A 23173-nucleotide genomic window follows, 5' to 3' on the forward strand; every position below is an offset into this window, starting at 1 on the left:
GGGGGTGGGGTTGAATGGGACCTCACATATATATTTTTAATGTAATATTATTACAAAGTCAATAAAAAATAAAAAAATTAAAAAAAAAAAAAAAAAAAAAAGGACTCAAGTGATACAGATAAAGCCCACTCTGATGAGTTGCACACCCCTTAACTAATCATACATCTTGAAAGGGTCCTGTTCCTGAATGAGTTCACACCCACGGGAATGTGGATTAAGATTACACGTCTTGGTGGGGTACACAACTACTACATATCGCCTCTGCCATTTCCGCCAGCCGCTGTTTCAGGCCGTGCTGTGAGTCGGTTTTCTCTAAGAAGCTGGACTGGCTTACCTTTAATATCCTGGTGGCTTGAAAGCTGTTTGAGAACTAGAAGACAAAGAAGAGAATGGCTTCAGTCCAAAGGTCCCCCTGAGCAGGTAAGGCTGGCTGGTGTTCAGCGGAAACTGCCCCGCTGAGGCTTACCTTCCGCTGTGAGGTTAAATTCAGCAGTCACCTTTCCGAAGCTGTTCTTGAGGCAGCAGTAATACAGGCCCTGGTCCTTCTGACCAGCTTGAACGATGGCCAAGGAGACAGTGGAGTTGTCTCCTGCGCTGTAACAGGGGACAGTAATGTTACCACCGTCCTCATTTTAAAGGCACGTTTTTCTAATACTCTTAAAGAGAAAGAAACTAATGCTTCCCTGCCTGAAGTTTTCAGCCAGTGAACTGGCTAAAGGACAGGATTGTGGTAAGCTGCTTAAATACTTCGTCTATCTATAAGGAATGATTGTTCCATTTTCATGTAACATCCTCACTCCCATATGCAATATTAATACACAAAAATGTTGAGGGGTTTAACTGCCATCTGTAGAGAAAGAGCTGGAATTATGAATTCTGGGGGTCATTATTAAAATTTCTGCTTAGAATTCACCTTGGTTATGCTACTAATCCAAGTGTCCAATGGTTGAAGGAAACCTGATAACTCTGATCCCAAACCTAAACACACACAATAAGCAACCAGAAAAGGGGGGGGTGGGGGCTTCTTTGCTTTATATAAAAATTCACGCTGAGAACTCTTTTAAATAGTGTATTTCCCAAGTGAAGAACAGCCAGCCAGCCAGCCACCCAGTGGTGTTAAGTCTCTGATACTGTGCTATGAATACAAAAACTGATGATGACGGTGGTGGTGATGATGATGATGGTGATAGCTAGTGTATCTGGTGCACTTGGTATATACAGGACACTATGTTAACCCCTTAAGGTCTATTTCATGAGGTCCTCAGAACAACCCCATGAGAACAATATTATAACTATTGCCAGTTCACAGATGAGGAAATGAAGCAGATGACTGAAGGCCACACAGCTGGTAAGGGTAAAGCTGAGATGGGGGCCCCATCCTGACCTCTACTAAGTTACCACCCCAAGTCAATTAGGATTCCTGCACTTAAGTCTAGGATAATTTGAATTATGGTTCGAGCTATGATCTTTATTCAAAGGCTCAAACAAAAAGCTTATTTTGTAGCCCGAAATGATATTCAAATTTGGTCCTAGTTTTATTCTATATAAAATGTTTTGTTTAGGGAAGCGAATGTGGCTCAAGCAATTGCGCTCTTGCCTACCACATGGGAGGCACCAAGTTTGTTTCCTGGTGCCTCCCGAAGAAGGTGAGCTGGCACAGCGAACTGACGCAACAAGATGATGCAATGAGGAGATACAAAGAGGAAAGACAATGAGAGACAACAAACCAGGGAGCTGAAGTGGCTCAAGTGATTGAGCCCCTCTCTCCCACATGCGAGGTCCCAGGTTTGGTTCCCAGTGCCTCCTAAAGAGAAGATGAGTAGACACAGAAAGCACACAGCCAATGGAAATAGAGAGCAGACAGGAACCACAAACAATGGGGGGGGGCTGGATAAGAAATAAATAAATAAATAAATAAATAAATCTTTTTTTAAAAAGAATTTTGTTTAAACATTCACCAAAGTTGTGGGTTGGTGTGTGTGGGGGGTGCATTTCAGATTTGGTTCACTGAATTTTAACAACAAATATCCACTGATCTTGAGTTTGTCTCTTTTAAATGTACAACCAAAGAAGGTATAAACCAAGTCTCTGGTTTACCCATGCCTCCTCTGGAATGTTCTAGTGGCTTAAAACAAGGTACAGTAGAAGCAGACTTGGCTCAATGGATAGAGTGTCCACTTACAACATGGGAGGTTCGCGGTTCAAACCCCGGGCCTCCTTGACCCATGTGCAGCTGGCCCATGTGCAGTGCTGATGCGCGCAAGGAGTGCCCTGCCATGCAGGGGTGTCCCCCGCGTAGGGGAGCCCCACACGCAGGGAGTGCACCCCATAAGGAGAGCTGCCCAGTGCGAAAGAAAGTGCAGCCTGCCCAGGAATGGCGCCACACACACGGAGACCTGACACAGCAAGATGACACAACCAAAAGAAACACAGATTCCTGGTGCCGCTGACAACAACAGAAGCAGACAAAGACGACGCAGCAAATAGACACAGAGAACAGACAACTGGGGTGGGGGGGGGAGGGGAGAGAAATAAATAAATCTTTAAAAACAACAACAAAAAAAAAACAAGGTACACTAGATCGTAACACTTCTTCTATCGAGGGGTCTCGGAAAATATCCTGAATGCTTGGTTAAAGCTGGACGTGAACAGGTTCACCTATAAGGGGAAGGCTTCCCAGCAGGGCTGTCCAACACTGAGGGAGTCCGAGAGGGATCGGGGAATCGGCGCAGCAAGTCTGTCACTGTAAAGGGAAGTCGAGACCCACCTGAAAGGGTGGGGGCTGAACTAGAAGATTTGGCCCGTTAACGTCTTCCTTCCAGCCCAGAAATTCTCTGCTTCTCACACTTAGCCCACAACTGTGAAGGCCCTTTCCTGTCTTGGCTCAGCCTTCCCAGCCAAGGCTTCCTTCTGGGAGGAATTCCTTAGAAGTCAGAGGATCTGGATCCACAGCCTAAGGCTGGCCGCAGGCACAGGAGTTCGCCTGCCACCCGCAGGGCACTGGTCTGTAAAACGGGAAGGGCACGAGGACCTCCCAGGTGCGCTGTGCCGTGCACCTGAGGCGAGGCCCGGGCGCCTTCAGCCGAGGGCCTGGTCTGAGCAGCAGGCAGGGACCATTAGCGTGGGGAGCAGTGGTCTTAGTGTGCTTTCTCCATGGAACAAAGCCACTTCTGAAGTCCCAAATTATTCAGCTCAACTTTAATTGAGAATACGCTTTGTGCCCAGTCCTGGGGGATTCAGTGATTTAAAAAAAAAACACACAAAACAAAAGGCACAATCCTTGCCCTTGAGGGCCCTCCAATCTGGGAGGGGACAAACAGAAAATACCAAAATAAACCATGGAAATGGGGAAGAAGGGATCTTAGATCCTTTTGAGTCAATAGGGAGAAGCTCAATTTCTCTTTTGTTTACCCTGTTAAGGGACAGGTTTCTGTTTTGTTTTGTTCCTCTTTTTTTTTTTTTTTAAAGATTAATTAATTAATTTTTTCCCTTTCCCCTCCTCCCTCCCTTTTGTTTTGTTGTCTGTGTTGTTTTCTCTTCTCGTTTTCTCTCCTCTAGGATTCCCCGGGATTTGATCCTGGGGACCTCTGATGTGGAAAGTGGTTCCCTATCAATTGTGCCACCTGGGTTCCTGGTTTCTGTTGCACTTCACCTTGACTCTCCCCTTTGTCTCTTTTGTTGTGTCATCATCTTGCTGCATGACTCACTTGTGGGGGAACTGGCTCACCATGCAGGCACTTGTGTGGGCACCGGCTCACTATGTGGGCACTGGCTCGCCGTGTGGGCACGCCTTCTCTTTTCACCAGGAGGCCCCAGGGATCGAACCCAGGTCCTCCCATATGGTAGGCGGAAGCTCTATCATTTGAGCCACATCCTCTTCCCTTGTTTCTCTTTTATTGGAAGAAACAGTTAAATGTAGAAACAAGGGCTGAACAAGAGTGGAGCTTGGCTGTGGAGACAAATGCAGAGGAAGCCATGGCTGGGCACAGTCTGACTGACACTGCCGAAAACTAGACTGGGGGGGAGGGTGCAGTGCCGGGCCTGGGGACTTCTCTGAGAAGAGCCCATCCCCCAGCCCCAGACTCAGGAGCTAAGGGGGAATTGGCAGCACCCACTGCACACCAGTTGGGCTGAGAAGTCCCCGGGTGTCCTTCCCTTGGCCGTCCAGGGAGAACTGCCTTCAGCTGCAGGCAGCCTGTCATTCACTGGTTATCCAGCAGGAAGGACGCGGCCCTTGCTCAGCTCTCAGCCAATCCCTCTATGCAGACGAGTGCCCTTCCCGAAGCCCAGGGCACGCATAAGCACCTTCCTCCCCAGGTCCTGATGGCCGAGGTGGGACTGGAGGGTGCCAGTCTGAGATTGTTGAGGAGCCAAAGACCTATCCCTGATACACAAATGCTCAGAGCAAGCAGCCACTTTCTTCTTCTTGGTTTCCTCAGAGTACATTAGCCTTGCCCCAGCCACACATGAAAAAAGTGCTCTGACATCTACTTTCCAGACTTTAGCCTGTTAAAGAGAAGTTTCCAAAACTTGGGGACAGGGCATGTCCTTTGAATGTCGCTGCTTAACAGGTACGCTCAAAGACTATTTAATTATAGGAGAATGCTCCTTTGTTTGATTCTGCTCTTGACCTAATAGAATTCAGCCAGATACTATGAAGTTATATGTTAACTTGTACGCTTCTGTCTAGTAGAAAAGATAACCCCTATGATTTATTACCTGTCGAACATTAACAAGCTTTAAGTCTATTTGCAAATGTAGTTCACCATTCCTTTGCCTGCTTGAATATAAATCTCCATTCCTCAAATGCTCCTATGAACAGCTTTGCCATTTTACTGTTCCCTCATTAATTAATGAGTTGAAGAAGATCTTTGCACATGGTCATATTAAGTTTGCTTGAGAGACTTACACATTTGAAAATTTTACACTGGCAAGCCCCTGAGATATTTCCTGGAGGGGCATGTAAAAGGAAGCACTCAACTAGAAGGAGGGGTGAGAGAAATTGGCTAACATTTGAAAACCCACCTGAAATAGAAGAAGTGATCTCTTAATGTACAAAGCAGTTATGACTCCCAAATAATCTCAAGAGTTAGCACGGAGAAGGCAAATAGCAGGGCCTAAGCCAGAGAGTGTTGCCAGGGGAAAGTGAGCAAACATCATTGAGCGTTTCAAAGCTTTGGCCCCATGTTGTTGGTGGATCGTGTGCTTTCCAGTGGCACATGTTCCCCAGAGGGAGGCTAGGGTTTTGTCAACACATCTCACATGGAAAAGGAACCCAAAAGACTCAAGTGCAATCCTGAGCTGACAGCAAGGCTGCCGACAACCTGGGTTAATCTCTTCCCACTCACGGTTCAGAAAGTACTTAAAGTGAATAATTAGTGCTTCTTTTTTATAAGGCTCTAGGGAAACCACTTGATTTAAACATTAAACCATTTTTTTCCCCTCTACTATAATTCTTCTTAAGCCATGCATAAGTCAAGCAGAGTAATGACGATGTTGCAGGCAAAGTAGTTTTATTATATCAGTCACAATCCAGTTAGATTTTTCTGGAGTGCTGGTATGGAAATGAAACCATAGCTCAAGTCTGTCAGGGTTGCATTTGGGAAATGAATTCTGGACATTTGTTCCAAGCAGACATATTTGATTTGGCCAAACAGAAAATTCTCAAATTTTCTCATTTTTTCTATTTGTGACAAGATTAAGAAATTGGAACACTTCCCTTGACTTAGGGAATTGAACTGGGACATCCTACAGCAGAAGAGGAGCATCAAAGATTAAGTGGTGCTGGCTTCCATCCCACCAAAGTGGTTTGTTTCTGTAATGAGACACATCTCCTCATGTGTGTCTGACGACGCTTGCGCATCCTTTCACTTGAACAAACATTAACTGCCAGGAAGGTGCTTTAGGAAGCCACCAACCAGACACAGGCCCCACGGGGCACTCTTGCCACTGGCTCACTCTCCCCTCTCCTCTCCTCATTCTCCTCACCTCTAATATCCTAGGGACCCCCAAATAAACTTGGAGATGGCTGCTCATCACCCTCAATAGCTGTCACTTTCCTGTGATCTCGTAGTTTCTTTTTACCTTTTGATTCACTTTCTTAGCTTTGTTCAACCTTTCTCAGGTTAATGGGAATTTATGAAGCAGAAACGCACTCAAGCAAAATCCACAGATGTACGGAAGAAAGCTCTTTAGCCTTGGGACACAGAACTTCAAACTAGAAGATCACTTGACATGCTCCCCTTATTTTAAAAACATATCTTGGGAAGCAGATGTGGCGCAACTGATAGAGTGTCCGCCTACCATATAGGAGGTCCAGGGTGAGCTGGCCCATGCGCAGTGCTGCCGCGTGCAAGGAGTGCCCTGCCATGCAGGAGTGTCCCCCGCATAGGGGAGCCCCATGTACAAGGAGTGCACCCCGCAAGGAGAGCTGCCCCATGCAAGAAAAGCACAACCCGCCCAGGAGTGGTGCTACATACATGGAGGGCTGACGCAGCAAGATGACACAACAAAAAGAGACACAGATTCCTGGTGCTGTCAAGAATGCAAGTGGACACAGAAGAACACACAGCAAATGGATGCAAGAGAGCAGACAACGGGGTGATGGGGGTGGGGAGGAGGGGAGAGAAATCAAATATATCTTTAAAAAAAATAAAAGCATAACTAATAGTTCAGAGGCTTCTTAAAGCCACAGGACTCTGTGGTGGCCGAGATGGGGCAAGAACCTGGCACCAGTTTTCCCTGTCCAGACATCTTTTCTTCCATTACTTATTATTCTTGGATACTTTGGGTGAGGAATCTCTGCTTCAATGAATCCTTTTCACTTCCTATAGTCCATTATTTTCTTTTAGAATTACATTGTGAAATAAGCAACAACTACAGAAATCAACCAGGGGTAAAAATTGCACCTTCTCTGCACTTGGGCTATTGACTTTGAATCTTTTGTCCACCAGATAGTAGACTCTTCATGAATTTCTGCAAACTGGCAGCTTAATTTTACATTTCCAGAATGGTCAGGGAGCATCTCAGCTTGGATCCTTTTCAGTAATACTGGAGCTAGAAAGAAGAGATTTGCAGGACATTATTATTATAATAATTACAAAGGACTTTTCCATTTTGTTTCACTTAATTCTCACTTCGTCCTAGAGACTGGGATAGTACTTTGTATCAAGAAGAGCACTTGGCATGCTGGGCAGGTGTCTAATTAGCCAGGGCAGCCACTGGGTGGCAGCATAGACATGAGAACAAGACGACGAGTACCACCTGGAAGGCCCACTACAAGCTATCTCTTGGATGGAAGACTGGGCCAGGTGATTCAGAATAATTGAGTAGGCAGTGAGATTACTGGAAATATGGTGCCAGTCTATTACAAACCATAGTTCTGCAGGTTTTGTAATGCAAAGAAGTACATCATTACAAAACATTATATAATTCATAGCCAAGCCAAGAGTCATCAATAATGATGCTATGCTCTCGCTTTTCCCTCAAATTCCACTACTGTGCAACATTCAATGCATTAAATGTACTTCCCATCTCTCCTCGGTGCTGCCAGACTCTTAGATAACAATGCATATGTAAAAGCTTATTCTGTGCCCAGGAAGTGCTAATGGGCTACTCAACCAGAGAGCAGCTGAGGCTCAATACTTAAATTTAAAATTTTAACCCTACCATGGGAGCCAAGTGCATAATCAAGAGAGAGAAAACATAGCCAGAACTTACTGATGGCAAAACCCATTTCAGTTCATTTGGTTCTACAGGCTTCTACCCCAGCCATGCTAGCGTGCAGCACTCCCCACAATCTCAAATCCTGGGGTCAGTCTTAACCAAGCCTCCTCAGCCAGGACATATGTCCTCAAGGACCCCTCTAACACAATGCGACGGCAGTCTCCGTGGGTGACTTGGGGCCAGTCCCATTGTAAGTAGAGATATTTAGGGGCTGGGGGCGCATGACATGGGCAGCAGAAGCAAATGATGGTCTCTGGGCTGGCTTTTGGGCTGGCTCTGATGAGAGGCCCGGGTTGAAGCCAGGGCTTTGCAAAGGCGGCCTGTTTGTGTGGGACAGAGACAGAAAACGCAGGCCAGATGCTCGACCCGGCCTGGGAGTGTGGCTAGGTTTCTTTTCTGCATGTTTTCTGGTCAAGTGCTCAGGGAAAAGGATGCAGAAGGCCCCTGGTATGCTAACCTTTGAATGTCGGAAAAACGTTCCTCGGCGTTTGTTTCATTTCTCTTGGAATCATCGAAGTCAACCTCTCCCATGCCCTTATGCCCTACCCCCAGCCTCACGTCACTGGGCAGGAGGCCTTTAAATCTGTCTGCTGGGTACACAGTTAAGGGTTCACCCAACGGGTCCAGAAGCAGTGATGAGGACTCAGGGGTCTCTGGGTCTCACAAAAGTCATCCACCCAACGGGTCCAGAAGCAGTGATGAGGACTCAGGGGTCTCTGGGTCTCACAAAAGTCATCAGCACCTTAGCCTGCATATCTCCCTGGTGGCAACACTTTTTTTTTTAAAAACAGTGAAATAGCTGTCGTTCATACTGTGGGGAGAAAGCAAACACACACAAAACGTTTTGATTGCTTGCTGGCAGAGCAGACCCTTAAAGGAATTGGTAGCAGGTGAGTTCTACTACCAACAACCCATTTTACAGGTGAGGAAAACGAGGCACTCAGAGGCTCAGGCGCTTGTCCAAGGCTACCCAGTCACTGGAGAGGCCAGGCTGGAACTAAGCAACCTGCGTTCCAAACCACTGTGCTGCAGCCTCCTCCCACGTGGGACCAAAATACCTGTAAATGTCCCCAAATCCTAAACTTTGCCTCTTTTTTTAAAAAGATTTATTTTTATTTATTTCTCTGCCCTCTCCCCCTCAGTTGTCTGCTCTCTGTGTCCATTCTCTATGTGTTCTTCTGTGATCGCTTCTGTCCTTATCAGTGGCACCAGAAATCTGTGTCTCTTTTTGTTGTGTCATCTTGCTGCGTACGCTCTCTGTGTGTGTGGTGCCATTCCTGGGCAGGCTGCACTTTCTTTCACGCTGGGCGGCTCTCCTTATGGGGCGCACTCCTTGCACGTGGGGCTCCCCTATGTGGGGAACACCCCTGCGTGGCAGGGCACTCCTTGCGCGCATCAGCACTGTGCATGGGCCAGCTCCACACGGGTCAAGGAGGCCCAGGGTTTGAACCACGGGCCTCCCATGTGGTAGGCGGACGCCCTATCCACTGGGCCAAGTCCACTTCCCAACTTTGCCTCTTAATAGACTCCATGGCTTAGGAAGCATTAGTATAATAACAGTTCCTTACTACCAAATTGGTCTGGTTTGGCCTGGAAAGGACTTTGATTTTCTCCACCCCGTTGCCTCCAGCTGGGTCCTCCCAGGATGTGCCTGGCTGCCCAAGCAGGTACCTGCTTCACTAGCACACCCCCTCCCAGAATGCAGTGTTTTCTGTCTTTGCAGGCCTTGGGTGCTCAGGGAGGGGGGGCAGGGGCTGTGTTGCAACTAAAGTCAAATTGCAACAGCACGTGGTTTTCTGGGTGGTCCTTTTCCCACGGGTAATTCGTATGATCAGATACAGGAATTCCAAATAGCTTGTTTCCCATTGGGCTGAAACTGCTTTTGAGGTATTTTACAGGTGTTGCTTCATTCTCTTTAAGTAAATTTTACAATGGACTAATAACTCGAGCCCAAGCTCTACAGGAGACAGTTCTGAATCAAATCCTGGATGCCACGGGGGCTGGGGCCCGTTTGGTGTGGACTGGGAGTAACAAGCTCCAGCGTCCAGGTCCAAGGCCGCGCGCTGAGAGCAGGGACGCCCTCCCCTTGGGCTGAAGAGCCCCTGCGCGCTCGGCAGGCGCACCGGCCGCACTGCCATCTGCCTGCCATGCTTCCTCTTCTGACTCCTACCAAGCTTCATGGGAAGGCGAAGAAGAGCTCTGGAATAAAAGCAGCTAGAATTTTTGACAAATTTCTTCAGCATTTGAAGAAATGGATATGGAGCAGAATTTAGGGCTGAAAGGATTTTCTGGGTAAAGCAGAAACAGCTTAAGTGCTGGGGCTTTTAAGGATCAAGGGTTCTGAAGTTGTTAGACTCAAAGGGGAAGGTGATTTGGAAAGAAATTTTATACTCAAGTTTGGAAGAAAAATCAACATTAAATTAAGACATTTTAAATGAAAATGAATGATCCCAAGTTGTTTATTTCTTTAAATCCTGCTTGGTGTGTGACCTATTTAATCATACTGATTAGCTACACTGATCAATGATTTTGTTTATCTTATTAAATTTTTCTTTGAAGTATGATTAAACAGAAAGGCCTCTTAATCCCACCCTCTCAATTAACCATACCTACAGGCAGCCTACATCAGGGTTCTCAAAATGTGGCCCCCAGCCCAGAAGTGTCAACATCACCTGAGACCTTGTTAGAGATGTAATTTCTTGGGTCCTACCCCAGACCCAGTGAATCAGAGGCTGGGGGCAAAGTCCAGCAAGCCATCCAGGAGATGCTGAAGCCCGCTCAAGTTTGAGAACCACTGGCCTAAATGCTCAAGCCACCTGGCCGATAACCATAGCATTAACACCCACCTAGTGGACGCCCAGCCCAACTGCAAAGGACTCTGGGGGACATGGGAACTTGACATCTGCTCTTTCAGCAGTGATAGAAAGCAACAGAACCTCACCTTTCTCTTCTCTTTTGCAAGGTGGCTTTTTTTGGTCTTTCTTCTCTTCTGTGTGTGAGGCTGATGTTTCAAGTTTAGGAATCTTTTTAAGAAAGCTCGAGTTCTTTCTGACATTTTCCTTCTCTTCCAATCTCAGTCTCAGGGCTGCCACCCTGGACAGAATTTTCTTCTTGACTCCTTCAGCTAAATTTCCATTTCCTGAGGATTCTTGCTTCTTCCTGACTTCCTCTGGCCCAGGCCCTCCTGGTAGGACCCCAGGAAGCTGATCAGTTTGGGCTGCTCTGTGAAGTTGCTGCTCTTCCTGCCTTGACTTCACACTGCCCTGGGTGAAGCCCAGGCATGGATCCTGCAGTAATTTAGAAGCTGTCTCTGCAGACACACGTTCTCCTGGAGTGAATGCCAAAGTCACTGCTGGCAAGTCAAGTGAGTTTGAGAGCCTGGTTTCCCCAGTTTGAGGCTCCTCTATTTTAAGTCCCTCAATTTTATTGCCTATTGCCTGATCTGCGATGTTCTCTTCAGGAGATGAAATAAAAGGCGACAGAGCAAGGCCACTAGAAGAAGACAAACGTTTAACACGTTCATTCTCAATATTTCCACTTTTGTTTGAGTCAGGAAGAACATATTGATGGTTTCTGGGACCAGCTAAGTCATTTTCAGGGATGTCATGAATTTGGCCAGTGGAGTTGTTAGTACCAACTCCAACACAAGAGTGAGTCATTACTGCAAGAGGTAAAGTGTGGACAATAAATTCTGTGTTTTCATTTTTACTTTGTTCAGCCTCTCCTAAACTTCCCTCACTGCCTTCCTGTGTTTGGTGTATGCTACATTCACTTGGAATGGGCTCGCTACCTTCATCAGGACATAGGGCTTGCAAAATGGCGGGTTGGCCTTCCACTCTCACTTTGTCATTTTTACTTTGTTCAGCCTCCCCTCTCTCACTCTCTTCCTGGCTTTGGTTTAGGTTGTTTTCACTTGGAATGGTTTTCCCACTTTCCTCAGGACATGGGATTTGCAAAATGGCAGGCTGGACTTCCACTTTCTGGCCCAAGTTTCCATCATTTGATGTACTCTTCTCTTTGATGACCCCCAGTATGGGGTCAGAAGACTCTGGTTTTTCAGCCCTAGAGCATTCTATAACACCTGTTTCATCAACAGAATCTACGGAAGACTCTAAGATATTAGGGCAGGCCAGAAGCTGTTTAAAGAAAGCAAGGTGATCCACCTTGAGTTGGTTTTCTGCCTGGTTTTGACTCGTATTGTTACCATTTTCCTTCATTCCAGTTATGGAAGCCTCTGATAGTGAATTTGTGACACATAATTCCCTTTCATCTATTGGATCCACAGATGACTCCAGGAGTCTGGGCTGGCAAAAACCCAGAGAAGAAAGAATACTCCAATTTGTGCTGCTGGCTGGTTCTGCACTTTCATGAATTTCTCTCTTATTAGCAAGGATGGAGTCACACTCGCACTGAGGACTGGTAGGTGGTGCTGCTATTTCAGAGGAGTCCAGTTCCTGCACAGAAGCATCTGCCTTTAGAACTTCAGATACGCCTGAGACCCTGTTGGGAATTATGGGAACAGCTTCTGACTCCTTGTAGTCAGAATTTGCCAGTTGATTTGGTGGCCAGATTTCTGAAATAGAAGTCTCTAGAGTTAAAATCTTTAACTTGTTGACTGGTTCCCAAAGTCCTGGTGCACTCTCTTTAGACTCCTCCAGGGGAGGAGAGAGAGAGCCCTGGCAAGGCAGGCCCTCCGGGTGGAGCCTCTGCTCGGTTTCACTTCCTTGTTCTTGGAAATTCTTTTCAAGGCTCCTATTGTCTGGTGAGTCCACAATCTGGCTCTTATCTCCAGATTTGTTGTTAGTCTGAAGATGGGGAGGGCTGCAGACACTCTCTTTCTCTGTGGGCTGGAGAACAGGGGCATGGATTCCTGGGACACTGGGTGCCATGCAAGACAGCTCTTTTATGGATCCAGCTGTGGAACCATTTAAAATATGACTCAACTGTACACAGGAAGGAAGCTGGAAAAAATCTTCATCTGGTGCCTGAGGTAAGCTCTCGTCGGTGCCATCTGCAGAGGTGCTTTCGGCAATTGAAACAGACAGGTACGTGGCTGGCTGGACCTCAGTGGTCAGGGGAATTGATGATATGACTTCACTCTTTCTGGTGACCTGAAGACTTTCAGTATTAGCAGTTAATGTCATTGGCTTCTCCAGAAGAAACTTCATAATTGAACTCTGAGTGGCTGGTGTGTCTGCGGTGTCCTTGACACTGGTACTGGGGCTCTCAACATTCCCTTCTTTGAAATGCAAAGAAAAGTTATTCTCAGAAGAAAGAGGTTGACTTTCCTCAGGCGCTCCAGAGTTGCTGGGGCTTAGCCTCTCTGGATCAGCCTTCACCGTGCAGGTCAATGTGGAGGCAGAATTCTCCACCTCTGCTAGATTTTCTCCTGTGGCACCTTCACTGGCCTCTTGGGAAATTTTCCAGGTGAAAGTACTGAGAAAAAGAGGTGACAAGGGCGATTTTCTATCTGTGCTGTTTCTGCATGTGGATTGTGGAGGCTCCGAACATTGTGGTTCCAAAAGAACTTCCAGTACCTTGTCGTCAGGAGAACATAAGTCAGATACTTTGCTTGGGCCTTCTGCCATCTCTGAGTCCATGCAGCAAATTTCTTGAAGCAAATATGTATCAACTGGTGCTCCAATGGGAGGATCCATGATATCACATGTCCCTTGGTCACCTGCTGCAAAACACTCCTTTAAACATGCTGCTTCTCCGCCCCTTGACCCATCACCCACATTTTCCAAGTTGAGGACAGTATTTGTGCCTGTGAGGTATTGAGGGGAAGCAACAGATAGAGCCTCCGGCTCACCAAGGTCAACACTGCCGTCCTGGGGAAAATGTGCTGAGAGTTCACAGTGGCACGTGTGTTCATGACTGGCTTCTGAGATGCTTAGCTCTTGTTCCAGGCCTCCCCAGGATCCTCTAAGCATGTTGTGTGCACCATCTTGGTCTTGTTTTTCTTCATGCTCTGGGCCTTGAGTGCAGTTTTCTATCTCCAGGTATTGAGCCACTGATGCATTTTCCTTGTGGATCCCTCCCAAACCAGGGAGGGAATTCACTGTGGTCCCAGCAAATGGAGCCTCCTCCCTTGAAGGTTCTGAGATATTTGGCATCCAGCTGAGAGAGGCTCTCTGCCTGACTGCTTCCTGAATTTGCACCTAGGAAGATGAAAAGTGATATTAATAAAATTGTTCCTGGGAAGGCCCACAATAGAGCGTAACTGTAATTCCAAGAGTGTTACTCCTTCATTATTGCAATAATGGATAAGAAGAATAGCAAGACATACTGAAATCTAAAAATTAACCCCCAAACTCTCTTTAGCTATTAGATGCTTCCTAGTAAATGGCCAATTTAGGCAAATGTGTGTTCCAGGAACCCTTGGTCAATTTCCCCGTTTTGCCTCCTGACAATCATTGTTTATTTAACGATTTTTCTCTTCCTTTCAGAAAAAAAATAATGGAAATAACAAATCAAATGTTAATTACCATGAGCAAGTCACACAAGAGCTGTGTGAATCTTTTCAAAAAAGATGAAATTCACATGACTATAACAAATGAAATATGTGTGTTTTCGAAGTTGCAAAGAGCAGTCTTTGTCCTCAGAATGACAGTTGGCTGGTTAATAGTGATACTAAATAATAGAGGCCTGTCCTTTGAACCTGTCTCTAATGAAGTAATGGAGTTATGATTGGCCATCAGCACTGCCAATCATCTATGACCCAGGAAAGGTTATAAAAATCCTGGAATGCTCTCCCCACTTTGAAGCAGATGTGCCATGGCAGACAAAGTCACCCCTGCAAAAAGTAGGAGATTGGGATGTATTTAGATTGTTGGGAAAAAAATAGAAAAAGACACCTCACATTCTGAGGAGTGAACCCATCCTGGTACCATCTGAATGTCATGGGATATTGGATATTGCCCAAGGAAGCAGCAGACAAATTCTTTGGCTAAGTTCTTGTCTTTTGAAACTTTTAGCACATTGATTATTTAAAAACAAAACAAAATCAGGCCCAGCCAAGAAGAAGGAAATTGCTTCTAATTTTTGGCAAGCAATTCAATCTTTGCCCCTAGGACTCCTGTCCTGGTGCAGATACATTCAGATGTGCAGGCACAGATGACTGAGCTTCGAGAAAGGGGGTGATGGAGTCTGCCCTCTCCCAAAGCATGAAAAAGTAGAAGTACAATGTTCATGGACACCCTGCAGCTCCAATGTCCAGAGGCTTATTTCCACAAATCACATGTGAGAATCAATCTTCCAACCTTGTAGACAATCCCTCTACATACTGCCAGTGGGAAAGCAGACAACAGCTTAACCACACCCCTTTTCACACACCTTGAAGGCGACTGGTTGCCCTGTAGGGCTCGCCTTTCATTTTCTCTTTAATCCTCTCCTGTTGGTCATTTAACTCAGATTTTACTGGCATAAAAATGTTAACCAGACAAGAAGAAATAGTATGTTTCAACTCCACTGAGAACTAGGACCATTGAGTGAACAAACGTTTATTGAATGCCTCCAAGGGACTGTACCTCAGGTAATGGGGATATAAGAAGGCAAAATGCCCACCCACCTGGGGCTCCCATTCCCTGGTGTATCCTATGCATGTTACTGTGATTAGTACATGGTAGGTGCTCTACAAATACTTGTTGAAAGAATGAATAAATGAACAGGCTCTGTGCCAGTTGAGATAGCTCTACCGAGCTTCAACCAGTAAACTTCTGTGAAAGGGTTTGGATTTACATCTGCTCCCCAATTTGGGGCAACCCTCTATTAAAGGAGATTTTTAGCCATAAGTAGGGACACCACTGTTTCACATCCTGGTGTTTCTAAAAAGAAAAAAAAAATTTACTCTCTTTCTATATCCCTTTCTCTTTCTCATCATATTAAAATGGAAAAGAAGGGAGTTAAGGTTTAAAATGTACAGGGTTCCTATTTGGAAAGATGGAAATGTTTTGGTAATGGGAGGTGATGGTGACACAACGTTGTGAACATAATTAACAGCACTGAAATCCATATCTGAACAAGGTTAAAAGGGACAATGTTAGGTCGTATATGTGGTAATAGAATAAAGAAATTTTAAAGCTGTGGAACTGCACTACACAGTGAACTCAAAGTTAAACCATGGACTATGTTAATAGTACAATCATATGCATGCGATTTTATCAATTGTAACCAATGTACCACACTAATGCAAGGTATTAATAATAGGGTAGTATATGAGAATCCTGTATTTTATGTAAATCCACAACTTCTCTAATTAAAAAAATGGAAAAGAGGAAACAAAAAAGATAATTCTGAGAAATAAGAAATGAGATTTTTGTTTTCATGTCGAGGGATTTCACTTCTATATCTCTATAACAGATGTAGAAAGTCTTCTTGCCATTGCCATTGTGGCTTGGATTTTTTATATCTATGGCACAACCATATAGAACTATTAGGCACCAGGAGATGGCACAGTCCCCAACACCCTCTCTCGGGCCTTTCCACTCTGCCTGAATTTCCACTAGCCTGTCAGTCCTTTATTTTAAGGTCTTGCTGTCATCACATCATCATCAGTGCCAGCAGGCATTCAGGGAGGAACAGCCCTGTGTAGAATTCCCCGCCAGGCACTAGGAAATTTTTCCCAAGAGGCTCCCATTAAAAAGCCTCTATGCTACTGACTGGGATAGGACATTTATTCCAACCCACCAACTATTGATTGTTACCACAGCATCAGAGTAATTAGCTGGCACCAAGAAGAGAATAACGTCTGGAGAGATGAAACACAGGTTAAGTAAGTTCTGATTAGGGTAAGTTCAGTAACTGGAATATATCATCAAAGCCATGGTATCATGCATTGATTTGTAAAAAAATAAAAAACGACTTTCCTATTAAGTTCCACTCCTTTCCTCTCTTGTTTTTTCAAATAAAATTCTATTTTAAAATACCTAATGAGGCCCCGTCTTTAAGGAAATATGGTGACTCCTTGGCCTTGCAAGGTCATCCCTTTAGCATTAAGGGACCCTCTCCTCTTACCAAGCCCTGTTCTCAGCACTGGGGACTATGACAAAGATTGCTGCCCTTATAGAAGTTAGGTTCAAGTGACAAACCATACAGTTGATCCACTGCTGCTGCAAAATTCCATAAATCTGATTCGAAGCATCTGCTCCCTGCCTGCACACTCCCCCAAGTGGAGCTTTTAACATACTTGTCCAGGCTCACAGCATCGGTTCCAAGGGCAGGCTCCTCGGGCCACATTCAGAGGCCAACTCAGAGAGAAAAGAAAACCACAGCCGTATCTCTCAAATGAGTCAGACCTTTCTTTTAAGACACCATCTCTTAGTCAACCCATTACGAAAGAACCACAGAAAATGATTCTTCTGCGGCTCTGCTACTCTCGTCATGAAATGAATGGGGAGACACAGGCGCTTTCGTTGCGCAGGAGATTGTTCCCATTCCGGTGAAAGGAAGGAAGGCATGGGGCTCTAGGAGGAAGCCCAAGTATGGCATTGGAATGGGAGTCGGAGGGCTGGCAACCCGGGTTCCCAGCCCACCTTCCCACCCAATACCACGTGCATGACCCTGGATAACCCCTTTGGCCTCTCTGAACCTTTGTCTCCTCCTCTAAGGCTAACCACATGTATGTCAGTGCCACCAGGCCAAGTGCCTAGCGCCTAAAAGGCACTCAGTGACACTGGCTCCCCTTGTTATCTAGGAAAAGACATTAGTAGCTAAGGCAAAGGGAAAATTGAGCAATGCTGATGAGTAGGGAAATGTGCTTTGGGCTTTATATAGGCTTTCTCATTTGATATGTAAAATAAATCTGAAATATAGATGCTATCATCTCTTCTTTACTGATGCAGTGGAGTAGTCTGGGTCCAATTAGCAGACAGAAACCACACTGTAGGTTAAATAGGGGAAGTTTAATATAGAGAATTGTTAACTGTGATAGAAGAGTATAAGGTAAAGGAAACATCACATGGTACCCTAGGGCGAGAAAGAGTACTCAAGGAAGCACAACCTTGGAAGGGGGTCAGATCTCAGGGAGAAGATGTGTTTAGGCCACTAGCTGGCGGCCAAGTTCACCAGGTCAGAGCTGCTCTGGGGTTGCTGGACGATTAAAAGGCCACACACACAACACACACCGTGTACAGGCAGGGAGCAGATGATCTGCAACCAGTAGGTGGGCATGGTGGGAGTCCAGGCACCAGCAGGGGCAGGGCCTTCAGAGCCCACAGGACATGCGGGGCAAGGGTAGGGGGCACGTGGCAGGAACAACTGCTCTGTGGGCGCCAACCCTGCAGGCAGGGCCTTGCTGAGGGAGTCCTGGTGTTGGTACAGGCAGGAGGTCTCCAGAGTGGGCAGGCCATGCGGGGTCCAAATAGAGGGCTGCAGAAAGGTCATCACTAGGCCAAGGTTGCAAGGTCACAGAAGGAGCTTGTTCTGGGCCCCGGGGCCCATATCTCATTTCACCATCCCCACCAAATGGGAACTGTGGGAATCCTCTCCATCCCGCAACATCCTTCTAGCACGCTCTACTGAGAAAGCTTAGCACTGCTATGGAGGGCTGAATGGAGTCCCCCAAAAGCCATGTACACCAGAAATCTCAGAATGTGACCTACTGAAAATAGGGTCTTTGCAGATGTAATTAGTTAAGATGAAGTATGTAGCAGTTTGATATTATTTATGATTTCCAGAAAAGATATTGATTATGTGTGTAAGCATAATCAATATCTTCTTTGGGCGTGATATTCTTTGATTGTATTAAGGTTTTGTGTTTGCTTGATTAAATCAAGATTAGAGCTGTGATTCGACCACATCACAGTTGAGTCTTTGCCCCCTTGGTGGGCTATATAAATGGCCACTCAGTCAAGAAGACAGAAGAAGATACACATGAAAGAAGACACAGAAGGAGAGAGAACTTGGTCATTTCAGTCCTGCCATGTGACAGAAGGAGAGGGCTCAAACAGCTAAAGCCCCGGGAAGAGAGATGAGCCTATGCCAACCTGTAGCTGAGAGAAAAGGCTGAACCCCTGCAGAGATTGCAAACCATCTTGCTTCACATGTGGCAACTGACTTTGGTGACAAAGGAACCTTGAGATGGACTCTTTAGGGCCTTGTAACTGTAAGTTTTTGCCCCATATAAATACCCTTTATGAAAGCCAACAGATCTCTGGTATTTTGCATCAGCACCCCTTTGGCTGACTAATACAAGGTGATACTGAATTAGGTGGGTCCTAAATCCAACAGCTAGTGTCTTTATAAAAGGAAAGGGAAAGAGGTTCAGACACAGAAGACACAGGAGGCCGTGGAATAATAGAGGCAGAGCTTGGAGTGATGCCTCTACAAGCCAAGGATCAGCAAGGACTGCCGGCAATGCCAGAAGCTAGGAGAGGGGCATGGAAGAGATCCTGCCTCAGGGTCACCAGAAAGAACCAACCTGCCAGTCCCTTGATTTCGGACTTCTGGCCCCCAGAACTGCCAGAAAACAACTTAAACCTGTTGTTTTACACCAGTTTGGGGTCATTTGTTACAGCAGCCCTAGGAAGCTAATACAGTTGTGCTTACTTTTAAGGAGAAAAGCGTACAGGAACTCCATTCTCACAGAGCATATGTTGAAAGGTATAGTGGGAGATGAGAGGCAAAAACCTGAGAACTGACACATGAAGTAACAGATGTTCAGTAACAGATGGGGAGCAGAAATCTCCCCAGGGTCTCCCAGGAAATGACAGAACCAGAATTTACAGTTGAGTCTGGCTCGCTGCAAAGTCCTTTCAAATCTAGCTTTTCTAATAAGATAAGTTAAAACACATCTCACTAGAGGCCTGGGAACTTCCTTTAATTTAAACCCAGAACTTCTGAACCCAGAGACACTCTAATGGTCCTTATTACATCACAGCATGGCCATTTTGTTTCTTTTTTTTTTTTTTTTAAAGATTTATTTATTTATTTAATGCCCCCCTCCCCCGGTTGCCTGTTCTCTGTGTCTATTTGCTGCGTCTCATTTCTTTGTCAGCTTCTGTTGTCGTCAGCAGCACGGGAAGTGTGGGCGGTGCCATTCCTGGGCAGGCTGCACTTCCTTTCGCGCTGGGCGGCTCTCCTTACGGGCGCACTCCTTGCGCGTGGGGCTCCCCTACGCGGGGGACACCCCTGCGCGGCAGGGCACTCCTTGCGTTCATCAGCACTGTGCGTGAGCCAGCTCCACACGGGTCAAGGAGGCCTGGGGTTTGAACCGCGGACCTTCCATGTGGTAGACGGAAGCCCTAACCACTGGACCAAGTCCGTTTCCCCCATTTTGTTTCTTAATCTCTTCCCACAAGGTCTAAGGACAGACCTTGGTGCTATTCATTTCTGAATCACCAGAGCCTAACTCATGGTGGGGGCTCAGTTAATTTTGCTGAACGAACAAGCTGATGAATGAATACAAGGAGGGGAAAGGGTAAATCAAATTTAGGAACACTTCTAAACTCCTATTTGAAAGCAGCAGAAACTTGAAAACTTACGCTCTGCTGGTACAGTGTTTTCCAACCCCATTCCCTGTTCAGCATGCCTCTGATTCTGCAGACACATCGTTTTCATTTGTTGGCCTTTCCAAAAATTCTGCCTCCTACACATGCCTGCCATAAATCTAATGAAAAAATTTGTTGCCTCTCTGTCTACCATAATATTCAGGGTTACACTCCTCCTCATTAAGCAAAGTATCCTGGGTGCCAGCAAAGTGCATGACACTAATTTGAGTCACTAACAATAGAAGGTGGTATGAGATAAGATCCCTCTTCTCAAATAGCTTATAATCCAGTTGAAGAGACAAGATGTACATGGAAAAGATAAATAACAATTCTTGACAGTTCTGCTTAACGTCCAGACAGATGGAGCTTAACTAAACGTGCTGCCCCAGGATGGAAGGAGGGTCACCACTGAGCTCTCTTCCACTCTAACGATAAGGTCCCTGCCGTGCGAAAGCCAGAAGTTGTGCTCTTAGGTTATGTGCATTGATTCTTAGATGTTGTGGGTTTTTAAAAAATGATTCTTGACCATTTCACCCTCCAGTGCTCTTGGGCCTATTCTACTGAGTAGACTGGGCAGATGCAGTAGATATTGGTTGACTAAGTCAACAGCATTCCCAGCCCCCTTCTCCTTTGCTGACCCCACTAGGAAGGCTGGAAAACCAGACACACTCCCAGCCTCCTATGTAAGGAGACTGTGCCAAGGGATCTGTTGTGGCTAGTAAGTTAGAAGGGGAATTCCACAAAGGGACTTCTGGGAAGCTTTTCTTCTTAGAGAACCATCCTTCTTCCCTTCCTTCTTCCTTTAATGACGCTGTGATTCCTGCTGCTACAGCTATCATCTTCCACTCCTGGGGCTATTAGCATGAGAATGAAAAGCCAACGCACAAGGCTGGTGGAGCAAAAAGGTAGCAAGAACTTGGGAGTTCGCAGGTATCTATGAGCCACTAGAACAACACTGAGAGCTTCTACCCCCGGAATTCTTATTAAGTCAACAACAAATGGTCTTATTTTTAGGCCACTCTTCATTGTTAATTTTGTTAACTGCAGCTAAATGCATTACTTAATGATACAAGAAAAAAATATATATTGCTGAGGAATGATTGAGAATGAGAGTAAAGGTGACCTGGAGCCCTTCTTTAAGTACTGGTCACAAAGGGCAAGGGGTGTGGCTCCTGGGAAGGGAACTCAAGGGCATGGTCAAAATGCCAAGGGATCAAAAAGGCCTGTGGCAAGGTGATCTTGAAGTGGAGTGGGGGAGGAAGTAAGGAGAAATGTGAGAAGCTGTATGATGAAAGTTGAGGGCAGGGTTCTAAAGGCCAAGCATAAGCACCCAGCAGATCAGCAGGGTCAAGCCACTCAGTTACCACTTAATTACCACTTAGCTGGGCAACATGTCCATAGGCCATCAGTGTCTCTAACTCCTGTTCTTTTTTAATGTTATTTCCTCCTTTTAATGCTTTTTCCTCTTCCTTGGGACAGATAGTACCGCATCCTTCAACAGTTGTCTGCACATCATTAGTTTTCTCCTGTGGCTCCAGGAATCTTTAAATGAGAACTTCCTCGTTCCCCAGCCATGCCGGGCTGCTGGAACCTCATCCACAGCTAACCTTTCCTAAATATCTGCTGAGCTGTCACTCCAGGCACGGAGTCATTTGGTCATTCGATAGATCAAATCCATACCACCTGGGGGTGTGAATCTGGAAATAGATAGTCAGGTTCCCAGCCAAAGAAAGCTTAAAGGCAAACTAGAATATTTCAGGAACTTACATTTATTTTTAGGAGTTGCCTGGTTGCCCAGAAAGAAGCTCCACTGAAAGGCTTTGAACGCTAAAATAACACATAATAAAGTGGAGGACTTGGCCTTGCTGAAATCCCCAGGGCTGAACACCCTGCCACTAGACTAACTCTTCTTTATTCCATTCCCTCCTGGGACACAGGAAGTCTTTAAGCCAGATGGTGTTAACAATCCTGTCCTGATTTCTTGGGGAAGCCATAGAGTTTGTAAAACACCCATTTGACCTTGTATGGGGAGAAGACTAGATCTCTCTGGCCCATGCCCATTCCTAGGCTAAGGGGCGATGCATACCCGGGGACGGGTCTGTGTTGGGTAGGGTGGTAGGACTGAAAGGGCACCAGACCAGGAGCCAGGAGCACTGTGTGTGTTGTGCATCTCAGGTGAGCTAAGAAGTAGTAGCACTACTGATAAGGATAATCACTAATCCCATAGGGCCCTTAACACACACCAGGCACAACAGTTACTTTGTGTAAAATGTCACAGAAATATATGATTTTAGGACTTTATGTAATGCTAGGGGGAAATATACCAACTATTCCAACACAGTGGTAAACTCCAATGTACGACGGGTCAGGAAAGTGGTTGTCTCACCTTTCCTGGGTATGTCTATGTTGGCCTACATCTGGGCATTTGCTGGAAGAGGAAAGGGATAGCCCTTATTTCAATTAAGTGCAAGTGGGCAACAGACAAACATAAGACAAGATGGGACCATGGAGGGCAACTATTTTCCTTGCATTCAACTAAACATTTCTGAATAGGTCAAGGGTTTTTGCTGTGTCTGGAGAAGACTAGGATTGGATGAGGAGGGGGAAAGGAGGTGGAGTGAGGTAATGGAAAGAGGGCCAGGCCTCATTAAAGCTGCAGTTCAGTCCTAGCTCGGCTGCTCCACAGGAGGGTGGTCTTATTACCAAACTTCTCTGAGTCTGCTTCTTCCAATGATATGAGAAGGTTGGAGAGTAGCTCTAGGTTCCTGTGCTGGGCTGAATCATGCCCCTCACCAAATCCATGTCCACCTGGAGCCTCAGAATGTGACCCTATTTGGAAATAGAATCTTTCTGGTGGAACTAGTTAAGATGAGGTCCTACTGGATTAGGGTGGGCCCTAAATTCAATAGTGTGCCTTTGTAAGAGAAAGGAGATGGAGGCTCAGACACAGATGACACAGA

At 45.9% G+C, this 23173-nt stretch overlaps 1 protein-coding gene across 3 annotated transcripts in view; it reads right to left on the reverse strand.

Moving 5' to 3' along the window:
* Positions 1-23173, reverse strand: part of ALPK2 (alpha kinase 2) — a 146160-nt gene that overhangs the window by 40985 nt on the left and 82002 nt on the right. For all 3 annotated transcript variants that reach the window (XM_058277804.2, XM_058277802.2, XM_058277803.2), the window contains 4 exons: positions 10667-13886; positions 6909-7056; positions 467-594; positions 335-370 (listed from right to left, as the gene is read on the reverse strand). In XM_058277804.2, coding sequence (XP_058133787.1) covers positions 335-370; positions 467-594; positions 6909-7056; positions 10667-13886 — 3532 coding nt within the window. The remainder of the gene's footprint in view (positions 1-334; positions 371-466; positions 595-6908; positions 7057-10666; positions 13887-23173) is intronic.

This window comes from Dasypus novemcinctus, chromosome 16 (genome assembly GCF_030445035.2).
Source record: "Dasypus novemcinctus isolate mDasNov1 chromosome 16, mDasNov1.1.hap2, whole genome shotgun sequence".
NCBI classification, from domain to species: Eukaryota; Metazoa; Chordata; class Mammalia; order Cingulata; family Dasypodidae; genus Dasypus; species Dasypus novemcinctus.